We start from the raw sequence: 16,414 nt of genomic DNA, 5'->3' as shown, positions 1-16,414 counted from the left end.
CCACATGCAGTGGCTCACGCCTATAATCCCAGCACTTTGGGAGGCTGAGGTGGAAGGATTGCTTCAGTCCACAAGTTTGAGACCAGCCTGGGCAACATGGTAAAACCTTGTCTCTACAGGAAAAAAAAAAAAAAAGAAAAAGAAAGGAAAAGAAAGGAAAAAAGCCAAGCATGGAGATATGCGCCTGTGATCCCAGCTACCCAGGAGGCTGAGGTGGGAGGATTGATTGAGCCTGGGAGATCAAGGCTGTAGTGAGTTGTGATCCAGCTACTATACTCTAGCCTGGGCAACAGAGCAAGACCATGTCACAAACAAACAAACAAAAGAAAAAGTGGATGCAAAAGGAACAGCCAGTGCTCACTTACAGGTGATTTTTGTCTTCTGTGAAGGTAGGCCTGGTGTTGCCTGAATTTTTTATTTTTTTATTTTTATTTATTTATTTTTTTGAGACAGAGTCTTGCTCAGTCGCCCAGGTTGGAGTGCAGTGGCACAGTCTTGGCTCACTGCCAGCTCCGTCTCCTGGGTTCATGCCATTCTCCTGCCTCAGCCTCCCGAGTAGCTGGGACTACAGGTGCCCGCCACCTCACCCCACTAATTTTTTTGTATTTTTAGAAGAGACAGGATTTCATCATGTTAGCCAGGATGGTCTTGATCTCCTGACCTTGTGATCCGCCAGCCTTGCCTCCCAAAGTGCTGGGATTACAGGCGTGAGCCACCACGCCCAGCCCAACTTTTGAATTTTTTAAAAAAGAAGTTAGAAGTTTTCAAATGTTTGTGAAATCATCAGTTTTCTAAATATTGGCAATCAATTCCAAAAGTTTTATAACGTGTTACAAGCCAAATAAAGCACATCCATAGGCTCGACGGTCTGTGGGCACCACTTGTGATCTCTGCTGTAAAGCATCTGATATCTGAATTGGTGGAAGGGACATGGGAGCACACACCTGCCCGGGGAGCCCACTAGAGTACAGAATGCAAACACAGGGACACATGCCTTTGAGCAGGTCACTGATAGCCAGGGGCTGTCAAGTTATTATGTGTCCCAGGCCAAGTCATAAGTTCTTGGACTTTTGAAAAGTTATGTCATTTCCCTGCCATCATGTGTGTAACATGCGTTTATAGTGCCCAGTTATCATTTTTCCCAAAGTGTGACTTTTCTCCCGTGAAGTACTCATCATCTTAAGTAATGTAGTTGATATGAACCCAGAAATTCCTACTTGATTAGGAGGCAGTTATTGGTAGTATGCCATTGATAGATTTGTTAATTTTTTGTTATATTTATTCCAATGCGTATTCATGGTAGAACAATTAGCACTTTCTAGTTTTCATTCTAAATAATGGACATTATAAATAATGGTCTCCAATATTGTCTCTTTTGAGTAATTCTATCAGGGACATGTTGAAATTCCAATGACCTTTTTTTTTTGCCTTAGAGGCATGTTTTGTACATAATGTATTTTTTTTCTTTTTTTCTCAAGACAGAGCCTCACTCTGCCACCCAGATTGGAATGCAGTGACACTATCAGGTCTCACTGCAGCCTTGACCTCCCTGGGCTCAAGTGATCCTCCCACCTCATCCTCCGGAATAGCGGGGACTTTAGGTGCATGCCACCACACCTGGCTAATTTTCTTATTTTTTGTAGAGATAGGGTTTCATTATGTGGCCCAGGTTGGTCTCAAACTCCTGTGCTCAAGCAATTCACCTGCCTTGGCCTCCCAAAGTACCGAGATTACAGGCCTGAGCCACCGTGCCCAGCCCTCATAATTCATTTCACATACCATAGTGTGGTGAGCACATTCTTTCACTGAAATAACAGTATCCATATTCACATATAAAACTAGCATTGTTAGAAACATCTGCTATACGTATGTCTCTATGAGTTGCATTCTATTAGAGCACTACAGTGTTCCAGTGACCAGTGAGTGCTGGTTTACCATCAGATTTCATTGTTCCCTTCTGACAGTGTATTTCTCAATTTTTACCTGGGCCCAGTGCTGCCCAGAGTAAAGGCTACATTCTTCACTCCTCCTGACAGCCAAATTGCATAAGACTAGTACCAGCCAATGGTATATAACAAGTGATGTGGGTAACTTTTAAAGAGAGAGTGTGCCCCTTATTTCATCCCACCACTTAGAACATTATCAAATGGCAAACCACCTTAGATAGTATGGTTTGGCTGGAAGGCCATACAACAACAGAGAAAGAGCCTGGCTCCTGGATGACCTTATGGAGCAGAGATTCCCTACTAGTCCTTGACTGTCTACCTCCATACTGTTACATAAGGGAAATATTTCTGGCCGGGCGTGGTGGTTCACACCTGTAATCCCAGCACTTTGGGAGGCTGAGGTGGGCGGATATCAAAACCGTCCTGGCTAACACAGTGAAACCCCGTCTCTACTAAAAAATACAAAAAACGACCCGGGCGTGGTAGCGGGCGCCTGTAGTCCCAGCTACTCAGGAGGCTGAGGCAGGAGAATGGCGTGAACCCGGGAGGCGGAGCTTGCAGTGAGCTGAGATCTGGCCACTGCACTCCAGCCTGGGCGACAGAGCAAGACTCCGTCTCAAAAAAAAAAAAAAAATTAGCTGGGCGTGGTGGCAGGCGCCTGTAGTCTCAGCTACTCGGGAGACTGGGCAGGAGAATGGCGTCAACCCAGAGGCACAGCTTGCAGTGAGCCGAGATTGCGCCACTGCACGCCAGCCTGGGCAATAGAGCGAGACTCCATCCCCCCCAACAAAAAGAGAAAAACTTCCATCTTGACTAAGTCACTCTTGTTTAGGTGTCTGTTACATCAGCAAGCTTACATCCCAGCTAAATCTCTACCCTAATCTTTGGAAGACAAACCATTGCATTGAGATTATGTAAAGGGAAGTGGGGGGAGAAAGAGAAATATATGATGATGATACTGGTCAATGTTCCCTATTCTTCAGTTTTTAAAATATTTTTTAAAATTCAAGTTCAAACTAATATATATGCTAAAATAAATATGAAACTAAGCACATAGTTTCTATTAGCATCTAATATCATGATTACTTTATTGTACTTTTTCTAGTTTATTTTTTCACTCCTCGTTGTTCTTTATTCAGCAAATACACTCTGAACAGCAGACTTCTGTTTTAAACACCATGAGGGAACGCTGAAGCACTATGAGGAGCAATGAGGTGGATAAAAAAATACTTCCTTTCTCTAAGAAGATTACAGTGTACTTGTGGAGATAAAATGTTTCTTAAAAGGTGGCGTGTGATAAGTGCCATGGAAAAGATCCCAAGGAGGCATGTTGGCTCAGAGAAGTTATCCCTGTCACCCGCGGGCCTTCATGAGGAAGAGGTTGTTTGAGCAGGTTTATTTTGATTGCAATTCAAAAGAATATTACCTCACTAACAATATATGGCCAGGTGCAGTGGCTCACACATATAATCCTAGCACTTTGGGAGGCCAAGGCCGGAGGATTGCTTGAGCTCAGGAGTTCAAGAGCAGCCTGGGCAATACAGTGAGACCCATCTCTGCAAAAAAATAAAAATAAAAAACAGTAAAATAGCCAGGCATGGTGGCACATGCCTGTGATCCTAGCTACTTGAGGGGCTGAAATGCGAAGATCACTTGAGCCCGGGAGGTTGAGGCTGCAGTGAGCCATGATCATATCATTGTACCCCAGTCTAGGCAATAGAGGGAAACCCTGTCTCAAAACAAACAAACAAAAACAATGTTGGTATTTTTTGTTACTGGATAGTTTATGTAACTGTTCTTTGAGATTCTGTCTATCCTTTAAGCACATAACAATGATCTTTACATTTTCATCTTACTCTCAAACATTTTACTGAGATTATGTTATTATGATCGTTCAGCAAATTTATCTCTGGATATAAAAATTTCTTCATTATTAATAAGGAACTAAAAGTAATGGTGATGATACAATATTTTCTTAGATTGCGAATATTCTCATAAATTGTTACCAAAAATATTCCCTATTTATTTGGCAAACAGTGCCCCCTTTTGACCACTGGATCCTATAAAAGAAATCCTAAGACAATAGACTTTTCATCTCTGCTAAAAATGGAATTATATAGAGAGTTATATAGATTTATATTATATCTAATTATATATAGCATATTTATGTCACTGTAATATGTAATTATGTATTTTATATATAGTATATAATTTCTAAAGAAACTATCTTATATAACTTTAAGGATGTACTGTGTGCTTTTTATTATTTATTTTTTAGACTCATGTTAAACGATTAGGTCCACTAGAGTGTTTAATGGCAGTTTTGTAAGATCCACATTTTAGTTTTATGAATCTTCTTTATCCCGTCTGATTCAGGTTGAATACGAAGGCTTAAAGCATGAGATTAAGCGATTTGAGGAGGAGACGGTACTGCTGAACAGCCAGCTGGAAGATGCCATCCGATTGAAAGAGATTGCTGAGCACCAACTGGAAGAAGCCCTCGAGACTTTAAAAAATGAAAGAGAGCAAAAGAACAACCTGCGGAAGGAGCTCTCCCAGTATATCAGCCTCAATGATAACCATATCAGCATCTCAGTAGATGGACTCAAATTTGCCGAGGATGGGAGTGAACCAAACAATGATGACAAAATGAACGGTCATATCCATGGGCCTCTTGTGAAACTGAATGGAGACTATCGGACTCCCACCTTAAGGAAAGGAGAGTCTCTGAACCCTGTCTCTGACTTATTTAGTGAGCTGAACATTTCAGAAATACAGAAATTGAAGCAGCAGCTTATGCAGGTAAGAACTTTGTTTGAGGCCGCTAGAGTGAATTTCTTTTAGATTGCGTGTAGCATGTTGTGGGACTCCTGATTCTCGCATTTCACTTCCACATTTCTTTTCTTTTCTCTTTTCTTTTCTTTTTTTATTTTCTTTTCTGTTCTGTTCTTTTCAAGACAGTCTTGCTCTTTTGCCCAGGCTGGAGTACAGTGGTGCAATTTCAGCTCACTGCAACCTCCACCTCCTGGGTTCAAGCGATTCTCCTGCCTCAGCCTCCCAAGTAGCTGGGACTGCAGGTGCCCGTCACCATGCCCAGCTAATTTTTTGTATTTTTAGTAGAGACGGGGTTTCACCATATTAGCCAGGATGGTCTTGATCTCTTGACCTCGTGATCCGCCCGCCTCAGCCTCCCAAAGTGCTGGGATTACAGGCGTGAGCCACCATGCCCAGCCCCAGATTTCTTTTCTAATATTGCTTCTTCAATTAGAAACTTTGAAAGTGCAATATTTAAAAAAGACATGACAGAAGGGGTGTTAAAGAGAGATGCAATCTCTCATTTGCATCACTTCAAGAAATGAACTTCTGAGAGCCACAAATTGAGTTCCAATGAAGTCTGAGAAAAGACAGAAAAAATGGTTCCTTGGGCCAGGCGCAGTGGCTCACACCTGTAATCCCAGCACTTTGGGAGGCCGAGGCTGGCGAATCACCTGAAGTCAGGAGTTCAAGACCAGCCTGGCCAACATGGTGAAACCCAACTCTACTAAAAATACAAAAAATTAGCTGGACGTGGTGGCGGGTGCCTATAATCCCAGCTACTCAGGAGGCTGAGGCAGGAGAATCACTTGAACCCAGGAAGTGGAGGTTGCAGTGAGCCGAGATCACCATTGCACTCCAGCCTGGGCAACAAGAATGAAACTTCATCTCAAAAAAAAAAAAAGAAAAGAAAAAGAGAAAAGACAGAGCCTTAATGCATTTCTGATTAGCAAAAGAATTCAAAAGCTTTATATACAAGTAAAATGATGGAAACCATGCAGTTTTTCATCACAAGCAACTGTGTATATAGCTTCCAGATTTATGGTTACATTTCACAGGAATACTTGAAGCCTTAAAAGACATAAAGGACTTCCTATGTACAAATTATCCGGGATACCATATGATTAAAAATACAGAACAGGTATAATCTAAGACCAAAGGATTCTTATTGCAACATGAGTTAAACCTTAAATTTTTAGCGTCTTCAAATCAAATGTGTTGTGAAGAATCCCAGCCTTTAACCTTATTTCCTTGTGAAATCGCTTTCTAGTTTAGAGTCTTGCCTTCCTGCCACACTTAATGGAAATGTTGTTTAAGGAACAGCAGTATGACCATCACCTGGGGGCTTATTTATACTAATTGTTGAGCTCCATGTAGATCTACTGAACTAGAAATCTGGTCTAACAAGCTTGTTAGGGGATTAAATTTGAGACTTAATCTTCAATCTCAATCTTATCCCTCCAAGGTTCTTCATGTATAGCTGATAATTAGTCATCTGCCTCCACAGAAATAACTGGAAAAAAGTGAAATTGACAGAAAAAAGTAAGAGAATAGAGAATCAATGATGTTGATTTGTTAACCCGTTTATTTTCTATGTCTTTTTGCTCAGTTTACACTAATACGACTAGATTGAAACAGAAAACATACTTCCTTGTGAAAAAGTTTTATATGACAGATATATTCATAAGAATTTGTGCCCCCCAGATTGAATAGCATTAAATAGAAGTTATAGGAGTTTTTTTTTAACTCTTACGTTGGTGGCTTTGAGATAAAAAGTTAGTGGGTTCAGACTTTTTGTTTCTTTTTATTTTGGTGGCAGTGCAGAAGATATTAGGAAAAGAGACTTCCATGCATAAAACAGCACAATTTTCAACCAGGTCTTCTGTTGGCTGAAAGCTCAGAGCTGTGCTCAGATTTAATTCTAAGTGTGATCTGAATTGGGTAATACAAAAGTCTAAAAAGAAGAGAAGTTCAATAAAAAGAATGGTGGAAAACAAGTAAGTTCTCAGCAGGAGAGTGGCTCTCCTGAGTTCTCAATAGACTGTCGTTTTCGTTTGAGTTGGGACAGTTCCTCATTGCCAGAGAATGTTTTCTTCCTTGAGAAGGTTTAGCGTCTCTGATCCCAACTCATGAGATGCTGGTTACATTTCCTCAGTTGAAGTGATGACCAGAAACTCCCCATGAATTTCAAATGCTCTGAGAGTCAGCCACTAGTTGACAGTCATTCTTAGAGGACAGCACTTTACTTTCCCATGGAATAGGATGCATAATACCTTCCTCATTAGAGTCGCATGAGGGTTTATGAGTTATATGCAGAGTGCTGAGAACAGGGACTAGCGCACAGTAAATGCTCAGTAATTAGGGGCTGTTATCATTATTTCAACTCCCTTGGTCCTTTAATTTATTGGGTACTCACTTTGTAATAATTTAGATAATTATTATTAACTATTATTTTTGGGCTATTAGCTCAAGGATAATCATCCCAAAAGGGACTGATGTGGATACTGGCAGGAATATAGAAAAATAACAGTTAAGTCTCATGGTGCAAGAAGGTCTGAAAAAGGATATTCATTTAGCAAAATGTTAGGGTGAGAAAAACTTTGCTGGATAAACCCTCCGTCAGTCTACCAGAAAGCTGTGTCCCTTCAAATCTTTCATCAACCCTTAACTGATGTTGACAGTTTGCAAAGATGTAGAGGGGCACAGGTAGGTCCTTATATCCCCAAGTTTGCTCCAGATTTAGTTGTGAAAACCAGGTTCAACACAGGAAGGGCTTTGCAGCTTCCAATCTCATACTAACAACACTAACTGTAATATTTTTGGGGGTGGAATATCCATTTATCTTCTTGTAATCAGCATTTTTAAAAAGCATATCAGCTTTTCCTAAGAATATATTTCATTCACATGAGTAAATTCATGAGAAGTATACCTTCTCATGAATTATTTCTTTGTAATACAGTTTTTTCCTTAGCCACACATCTTTTTGGGTTAAATTTATGTAAATAAACACATTTAAATAAACACATTACAAAAACATTACAGGATACATTCCCTAGAATTCATTGTAATTAGCTTTGATGTTAATAAGGATTAAAAATAATGTGACAATTCTGACCAATGAGAGTACTATACACCTGAACTATATACGTGTCAGTACCATTGTCCTGGAAATTCTGAAGAGGAACCAGTCAAATGTACTTTAAGTATAGCTATCTGGAATGCTTGGGCCAGGTGTGTTTTAAATTTAAGTTTCAGATTATAGAAAGGTAATATGCAGTATATACCATATAGATTGTGATATCTCCACTGGGATCAGATGCAGCATCCAATGATCAAGTAATATTAACATTTCTGCAGTGAAACATAAGTATTCACACTAAGAATAAGATGAGAACCATTAAAGGCCTCACACCAGTCAGGTGCAGCTTGGCTACCCTGGGAGTTTAGGACTGTCTGAATATTGCCAAGTGAGTTTTATCATAACCAAGTGAGTTTGATCAAACTTGATTTTGAGCTTTTTGGATTTTGGAGTTGCGGGTGTTGTTGGAATAGCACTGTCCTGTTGGGCAGCTGTCAGTTTTGCGCACCTCAGCTTACAGTGTCAACATACTTGGGACATGACAGTTCGTATTTTCTCTTTTTTTATTATACTTTAAGTTGTAGGGTGCATGTGCACAACGTGCAGGTTTGTTACATATGTATACTTGTGCCATGTTGGTGTGCTGCACCCATTAGCTTGTGATTTACATTAGGTGTATCTCCTAATGCTATCCCTGAGCAGTGTGTATGTTCATAGTTCCCTTATCTCTTAGGATTTCTCCTGGCCTGGATCCAAAACACTGCACGGGAGAGAAGGCCTTGTGCCTCTAAATCCAACAGCTGCGCTTAGCTAACAGCTCATGATAGTGTAGAGGGGCACAGGCAAGGCTATAACACCCTGATCCAGGTGATATGCAGCATTTCAGATTTTCTTCCTTTTGATCAAGTCCCCCTTTGATGGAGTAAGTTGAAGAGATCTGTAGTACAACATGGTGACTCTAGTTAATAACAGTGTATTGTATTGAAAATTAAAGAGTAGATTTTAAGTGTTCTGAGTGTTGTAGAACCCCCAAATGTAGGTCTGCGTGCTGGATGGGCAGTAAGCCAAATACTGACACATCAGTGCTTAGCAGTAGAGAAAGGTGTATTCATTTTGGCCAAAAATGACATTGTGGGAGAGACAATCTGTCAAATCCTACCTGCCTTTGAACGTAACTGGGGGTTTTTGTGAGTAAGGCAGCTTTGCAGGAGATGAAATCCCCCAATGATCAAAGTTGTTTGCGTCCCTCAGCTCAGTCAAACTTCTGGATGCCATCCAGGAAGTCTGCATGACCTAAGGATCATTGTTCTTTGAAAGGAAAACAAGTTCATTAATCTTACTGGCAGCCAGGGTTAGGATGCAAAGTTAGTCAATTATGAGTGACTACCATCTACCGAATGACTACGTGCAAGCAGTCATGCATGGAGGAAGAAAAGGACAAAGAGAAAGGAAAATAAGTAAAACAAACGTTTAATGATTTTGATAATATAGGCTCAGTTACATCACCACAAACATGATAAGTATGTCAGGTCATGCATGTCACAATTAGCTCAATTTCCACTTTGCCTACATATTTCAAAACATCATGTTGTACACAATAAATATGTACAATTTTTGTCAGTTAAAATAAATACTTTTTTTTTTAAAAGAACTCCTTTGAAAACAGCATACCTAGTTCCATACCCTTTCGGCCTTTTCTTCTCCTACAAGGCTCAATTTATGCACATGAATTATGTTTTCCCATCCATAGATATTTATTTAACCTGGTTCCAGGGGAAAAAAATGTCTCTGTCAATGAAGAAAGTCAAACTCTGTAAAATATTTTAACAGACTTATTCTGGGCCAAATATGAGTGACCGTGGCCCATGACACAGCCCTCAGGAGGTCCTGATGTGCCCAAGGTGGTCGAGGTACAGCTTGGTTTTATATATTTTAGGGAGGCATGAGACATCAATTAAATATATTTAAGAAATACATTGGGCCTGGTGCGGTGGCTCACGCCTGTAATCCCAACAATTTGGGAGGCCGAGGTGGGTGGATCATGAAGTCAAGAGATTGAGACCATCCTGGCCAACATGGTGAAACCCTGTCTCTACTAAAAAAAATACAAAAATTAGCTAGGCATGGTGGTGCGTGCCTGTAGTCCCAGCTACTTGGGAGGCTGAGGCAGGAGAATCGCTTTAACCCAGGAGGCGGAGGTTGCAATGAGCCGAGATCATGCCACTGCACTCCAACCTGCGACAGATCAAGACTGTCAGAAAAAAAAAAAAAAAGAGAAAAGAAAGAAATACATTGGTTTGGTTCAGAAAGGTGGGACAGCTCAAAGCGGGGACTTCTAGGCTACAGGTAAATTTAAACATTTTCTGGTTGACAGTTGGTTGAGTTTATCTGAAGGCCTGGGATCAATGGAAAGAAAATGTTCAGGTTAAGATAAAGAATTGTGGAGACCAAGTTTTATTGTGCAGAGGAAGCTCTCAGCAGACTTCAGAGACAGCAGGTTGTAAAATGTTTCTTATTGCACTTAGAAGGGTGCCTGGCTCTTAGCTGATTATCTCCTGGATCGGGAAAGGAAGGAAGGAAAACAAAGGGGAAAGGGGATTCTCTACAGAATGTGGATTTTTCCCACAAGAGACTTTTCAGGGCAATTTCAAGGTATGGTAAGGAAATGTATTTTGGTTTTCTTCCTTTGCCAGTGTCAGATTGGAAAGTAAATCTTGATATACAGGGTTAAATAAAACCCATCCCATGAGAATTTATGGTTTGTAGGGCATGACTCCTCAGACCTCTTAAATAGGAATTTGGGCAAGATAAAAAAAAAATCAGAGCTTAGTCCTCCCCTCTGCCTTAATTATCAGGAATGTTGAGTGAGTTGTTTTGCTTCTCTGAGGCTCATTCAAAAGGGGAAGGTAATAAATTAGCCCCACCACTAGTCTCTGCCATGCCTTTGTTGGAGAAAACTATAGAAAAAACAAAACAAAACAAAACAAACAACAAAACAAAACAAACAAAAAAAAAAAAAAAAAAAAACAGGTCTCCTTCTTCAAGGAGACTCCTACTGCCATCTGCTGGGAAATGGTAATAACAAGTTTGACAATTTATAGTGACTACAATTTAAATAGTGCCTCCTGGAGTTATTTACATACAACCTGCAGACTTCTGCTTTGAAGCCCTGGTAATAATGCCATGCCTCTTCTGTAGAATTGTGAAGACCAAATGGGATGGTAAATATGAAACTGTGTATAAGTCATAACATTTTGTAAATTATTATTGTCCTGGAAACTGCCATCAGGTTCCGAGATGCCAAGAAGGTCCCCAGTATCACTTTGTATAAACAGTCAATACATAAATTATAAAATGTATGGGAAAGGCAAGTGATGGTAAACCTCTATCTAAATTTGGGAGAACTTTTTCCCAGAACAAATTAGAGTGAATATTTTACTGAACTGTATGCCTTCCTAGGTTATGGAATAAAATACAGGAATATTTTAAACTTAGCTAATCATGCTAAGTTTCACATAACACAGAAACATATACACAAAAATTATAGTAAGAAAACATTTTGATTAACCGCAGAGTCTCTATAAACTTGACAACAGTCTTTGATAGTGAGTAGCTCAATGAGTGTCATCCTTTATTCATGAGAGAAGTTTTTCAGCATATTATTGGATAAATTATTTTGGTTTTTTGGTGCCCTCAAGACCTCGTTATTTCAAATAGGTTGTAATTGACATTTTCCAGTGACAGTCAAATACCTTAATTAATTTCATTAGAATGAAAATAAGTAGATACTGTCTGGAAATACTAACTAAATTACTGAATCCATTTAAAGGAGTCCTGTATGCTTGTGCTGAAATTTCTGTCTTTGATAAATAGCCTCTGACTTTACATCTGCATAGAGTCAAACTAAGCAGGGGAAAACTCTGAATTTTTTTTTTTCAGTATTACATTGGATATGTAATTTCACATGTAGTATGAGAAGACAGTAATGTTTCTGTAAAACTAAAATTAATATATTTTGTTGCATCTTCATGGATGTGGAAGAAATAGATTCCTATTATGTTTTGATCCACTCTGTTAAAGGCAATTTTAATTTTTAATTTTAATTTTAATTTTAATTTTTTCTATAATGATTGATGTTAAGTAGTGATGGTAATTTGTTATATGTCCCATAAGAGTTCAAAGCAATTTTTATATATTTGCTTAATTGGTTGCTGCTTGTAACAACTGTATGGGGTAGAGGGTATTACCTTCATATTAGAGATAAGGAAACTGAGGCACGACTGTGTTATGTCATTAGTTCAAGGCCAAAAATCTAGTAAGTGGAGTTGCTACACAGAGAGTTGAACAAGTCAAATATTATCTCTGCTTAAAGACTCACAGAATATTTATAGGATGATATTAATTAAAACAAAATTGGTCAGTTCTTGGGTTTTGAAATTTAAAGTGACAAGTATAATTATTTCCTAGTACAAAGTTGACAACTTAAGTGGTTAAACTATTACAGATTTTATAGTTAGAGATTACCTTTACAAACTAGCTGGGCGCAGTGGCTCATACCTGTAATCCCAGCACTTTGGGAGGCCAAGGCAGGAGGATAGCTGGAGGCCAGGGGTTTGAGACCAGCCTGGGCCACATGGCAAAACCCCATCTCTACCAAAAATACCAAAACAAATTAGCTGGGCACGGTGATGCGGGCCTATAGTCCCAGCCACTGGGGAGGCTAAGGTGGGAGGATTGCTTGAGCCTGGGAGGTCAAGGCTGCAGTGAGCCATGACCATGTCACTGCACTGTAGCCTAGGTGAAAGAGCATGACCCTGTCTCAATAAATAAATAAAATAAAAATAAATGGAATTATACAATGTGTGGCCTTTTGTGACTGGCTTCTTAGCATAACATTTTCAAGGTTCATCCATGCTGTAATATATTAGCACTTCATTTTCATTTCTTTTATTGTCAAATAATACTCCATGGTATGGATATACTACATTTCATGTAACCTTTCATCAGTTGATGGACTTTTGAGTTGTTTCTATTTTTTTAGCTATTATCAATAAAGCTGCTATGAACATTTGTGTACAAGTTTTTGTGTGCACATACGTTTTAATTCCCAGGGGGAGTTAATTCTAGAGCTGGAAATGCTGAGTCATATGGTAATTCTATGTTTTACCTTCTGAGGAACTGCTAGTTTTGAAAACAAATTGAGTGTACCGTTTTATATCCCCACCAGCAGTGTATGAGGGTTCAGATTTCTCCACATTCTCACTAACGCTTGTTATTATGTGCCTTTTCAATCATAGCCATCCTGGTGGATGTGAAGTGGTATTTCATTATCATCTTGCCTTGTATTTCCTTGTGAGCATCTTTTCATGAGCTTATCGGCTCTTTTCTATCTTCTGTGGAAAAATGTCTATTCAGATTATTTTTTGACTGGGCTGTCTTTTTATTTCTGAGTTGAAAGAGTTCTTTACTGATTTGGATACAAATCCCTTATCATAAAAGTGATTTATGATTTGCAAATATTTTCTCCCATTCTATGGATTGTCTTTTCACTTTCTTGAAGGTGTCCTTTGATGTACATAGGAGTTTTTTTTTTTTTTAAAGAGATGGGGTCTCACTATGTTGCCCAGGCTGGAGTGCAGTGGCTATTCATAGGCACAATCATAGCACACTGCAGCCTCAAACTCCTGGACTCTCCTGGTCTCAAGCAATCCTCCCACCATAGCCTTCTGAGTAGCTGGGACTACAGGCGCATGCCACTATGCCCAGCTAAAAAAAAAATTTTAATTTTGATGTGTCTAGTTTATTTTTTTTCTTTTGTTGTTTGTGCTTTTGGTATCGTACAAAACTGTTGTCTGATCTAAGGTCATGAACATTCATGGCTAGGTTTTCCTCTAAGAATTTTATGTTTATCTCTTATATTTAGGTCTTTGATCCATTTTGACTTAATTTTTGAATATGATGTGAGGAAGAGATCAACATGACTATTTTACATGTGGGCATCCAGTTGTCCCAGCACCATTTGTTGAAAAGACTATTATTCTATTCTTTCCCCCGTTGAATTATCTTTGCAACCTTGTCCAAAATCAGTTGGTCATAGATGTATATGTAGGCTTATTTCTAGACTTTCAATTCTGTTCCATTAATTTATATGTCTGTTCTTATGCCAATACTATAGTATCTTGATTATAGTTTTTTTGTAGCAATTTTTGAAATAGGAAAGTTTGCTAGTTCTTTCTCAAGAAGTTTCTTCAGGACTGTTTTGGCTATTCTAGGTTCTTTGCATTTCCATATAAATTTTTTAACCATCTTGTCAGTTTCTACAAAGAATCCAGCGGAAATTTTGTTGGAGTTTGCATTGAATATGTAAATCAATTTGGGTAGTATTGCCATCTTAACATTCAGTTTTTCACCCAAAACCAGAGGCTATTTATCCCTTTATTTAGGTCTTCTTTAATTTCTTTCAACAATGCTTTATAATTTTCAGAGTACAGATGGTCCTTGACTTGTGATGGTTTGAATAAACTTTTTGACTTAACAATGGTGTTAAAGCAATACACATTTAGTAGAAACCATACTTTGAGTACCTATACAACTATTCTGTTTTTCATTTTCAGTACAGTAGTCAATAAATTAAATGAGATAGTCAACGTTTTATTATAAAATAGGCTTTGAGAGGGGCTGGGCGTGGTGGCTCACACCTGTAATTCCAGCACTTTAGGAGACTGAGACAGGTGGATCACCTGAGGTTGGGAGTTCGAGACCAGCCTGGCCAGCAAGGTGAAACTCTGTATCTACTAAAAATACAAAAATTAGCCGGGCGTGGTGGTGTGTGCCTGTAGTCGCAGCTACTTGGGAGGCTGAGGCAGGAGAATCACTTGAACCTGGGAGGCGGAGGTTGCAGTGAGCTGAGATTGTGCCACCACACTCCAGCCTGGGCAACAGAGTGAGACCCTGTCTTAAAAAAACAACAACAAAAAAAACTTTGAGTTAGATTATTTTTGCCCAGCTGTAGGCTAAGATAAGTATTCTGGACACTTTTAAGGTAGGCTAGACTAAGCTATAATGTTTGGTAGGTTGTGTGTATTAAATGCATTTTAGACTTATGATATTTTCTTTTTCTTTTTTTTTTTTTTTTGAGGCGGAGTCTCGCTCTGTCGCCCAGGCTGGAGTGCAGTGGCCGGATCTCAGCTCACTGCAAGCTCCGCCTCCCGGGTTCCCGCCATTCTCCTGCCTCAGCCTCCGGAATAGCTGGGCCTACAGGCGCCCGCCACCTCGCCCGGCTAGTTTTTTGTATTTTTAGTAGAGACGGGGTTTCACCGTGTTCGCCAGGATGGTCTCGATCTCCTGACCTCGTGATCCGCTCGTCTCGGCCTCCCAATTCTTTTTTTTTTTTTTTTTTTTTTTTTGAGATGGAGTCTCACTCTGTCGTGCAGGCTGTTGTGCAGTGGCACGATCTTGGCTCCCTGCAACCTCCACCTCCTGGGTTCAAGTGATTCTTGTGCCTCAGCCTCCTGAGTAGCTGAATACAGGCGTGCACCACCACACTCAGCTAATTTTAAAAAATTGTTTTTAGTAGAGACAGGGTTTCACCATGTCAGCCAGGCTGGTCTCAAACTCCTGATCAAACTCAGGTGATCTGCCTGCCTCATCCTCCCAAAGTGCTGGGATTACAGGCATGAGCCACTGTGCCTGGCCATACTCATGATATTTTCAGTTTACAATGGGTTTATTGAGATGTAACCCCATCACAAGTTGAGGCGCGTCTGTATACATTTTGCACTTCTTCTGTTAAATTTATTCCTGCCAGATGCGGTGGCTCAGGCCTGCAATCCCAGCACTTTGGGAGGCTGAGGAGGGCAGATCACGAGGTCAGGAGATCGAGACCATCCTGGCTAACATGGTGAAACCCTGTCTCTACTAAAAATGCAAAAAAATGAGCCGGGCGTGGTGGCGTGCACCTGTAGTCCCAGCTACTTGGGAGGCTGATGCCGGAAAATGGCGTGAACCTGGGAGGCAGACCTTGCAGTGAGCCGAGATTGCACCACTGCAGTCCAGCCTGGATGACAGAGCGAGACTCTGTCTCAAAAAAAACAAAAAATAAAGAAAGTTTGAATTGATATCTTCCTTTAGATATAAAGACATTCAGCATCAATTCATTGCTCTTAAGGCAGATCTCATGATGGTTTATTTTTTAAAAAGAAGAAGAAAAGAAAACACAAGTGCAGAAGGATATGAACACCATGATACTTCTTATAGAACAATAATGTAAACAATATTATTTGGTTATTGAGAAACAGTTACATTATAAATGCAAAAACTCATAATTCATAATATTTACCCATATGGAAGGAGAGAAATGCTTTAAAATTTTTTTACATTGCAATTTCTTATATACCTATGTTTAATGAGACAGTATTTTATATGGACACCTGAGTGTTTTTCATCACGTGGTAATACTTACTTACATAAACATATCACATTATTCAAATTAATTGCTAATATTTACAGTTCCTATTTTGGACTGAAGGAATTGAATTGACTTACAAATTGTTCTTTTAGCTCTAAAATTCTGTAT

At 39.5% G+C, this 16,414-nt stretch overlaps 1 protein-coding gene across 5 annotated transcripts in view; it reads left to right on the top strand.

Moving 5' to 3' along the window:
- The window catches only part of BICD1 (BICD cargo adaptor 1), a 285,326-nt gene that overhangs the window by 198,452 nt on the left and 70,460 nt on the right, over positions 1-16,414 (top strand). For all 5 annotated transcript variants that reach the window (XR_004439970.1, XM_033222473.1, XM_033222472.1 and 2 more), the window contains exon 4: positions 4,323-4,748. Coding sequence is in view for 4 of the 5 variants with exons in the window: in XM_033222473.1 (XP_033078364.1) it covers positions 4,323-4,748 (426 nt within the window). In the remaining variant the exon portion in view is untranslated. The remainder of the gene's footprint in view (positions 1-4,322; positions 4,749-16,414) is intronic.

Source organism: Trachypithecus francoisi, unplaced genomic scaffold (genome assembly GCF_009764315.1).
Source record: "Trachypithecus francoisi isolate TF-2019V2 unplaced genomic scaffold, Tfra_2.0 Lachesis_group11, whole genome shotgun sequence".
NCBI lineage: Eukaryota > Metazoa > Chordata > Mammalia > Primates > Cercopithecidae > Trachypithecus > Trachypithecus francoisi.
This window is presented reverse-complemented; position numbering and strand designations above follow the sequence as displayed.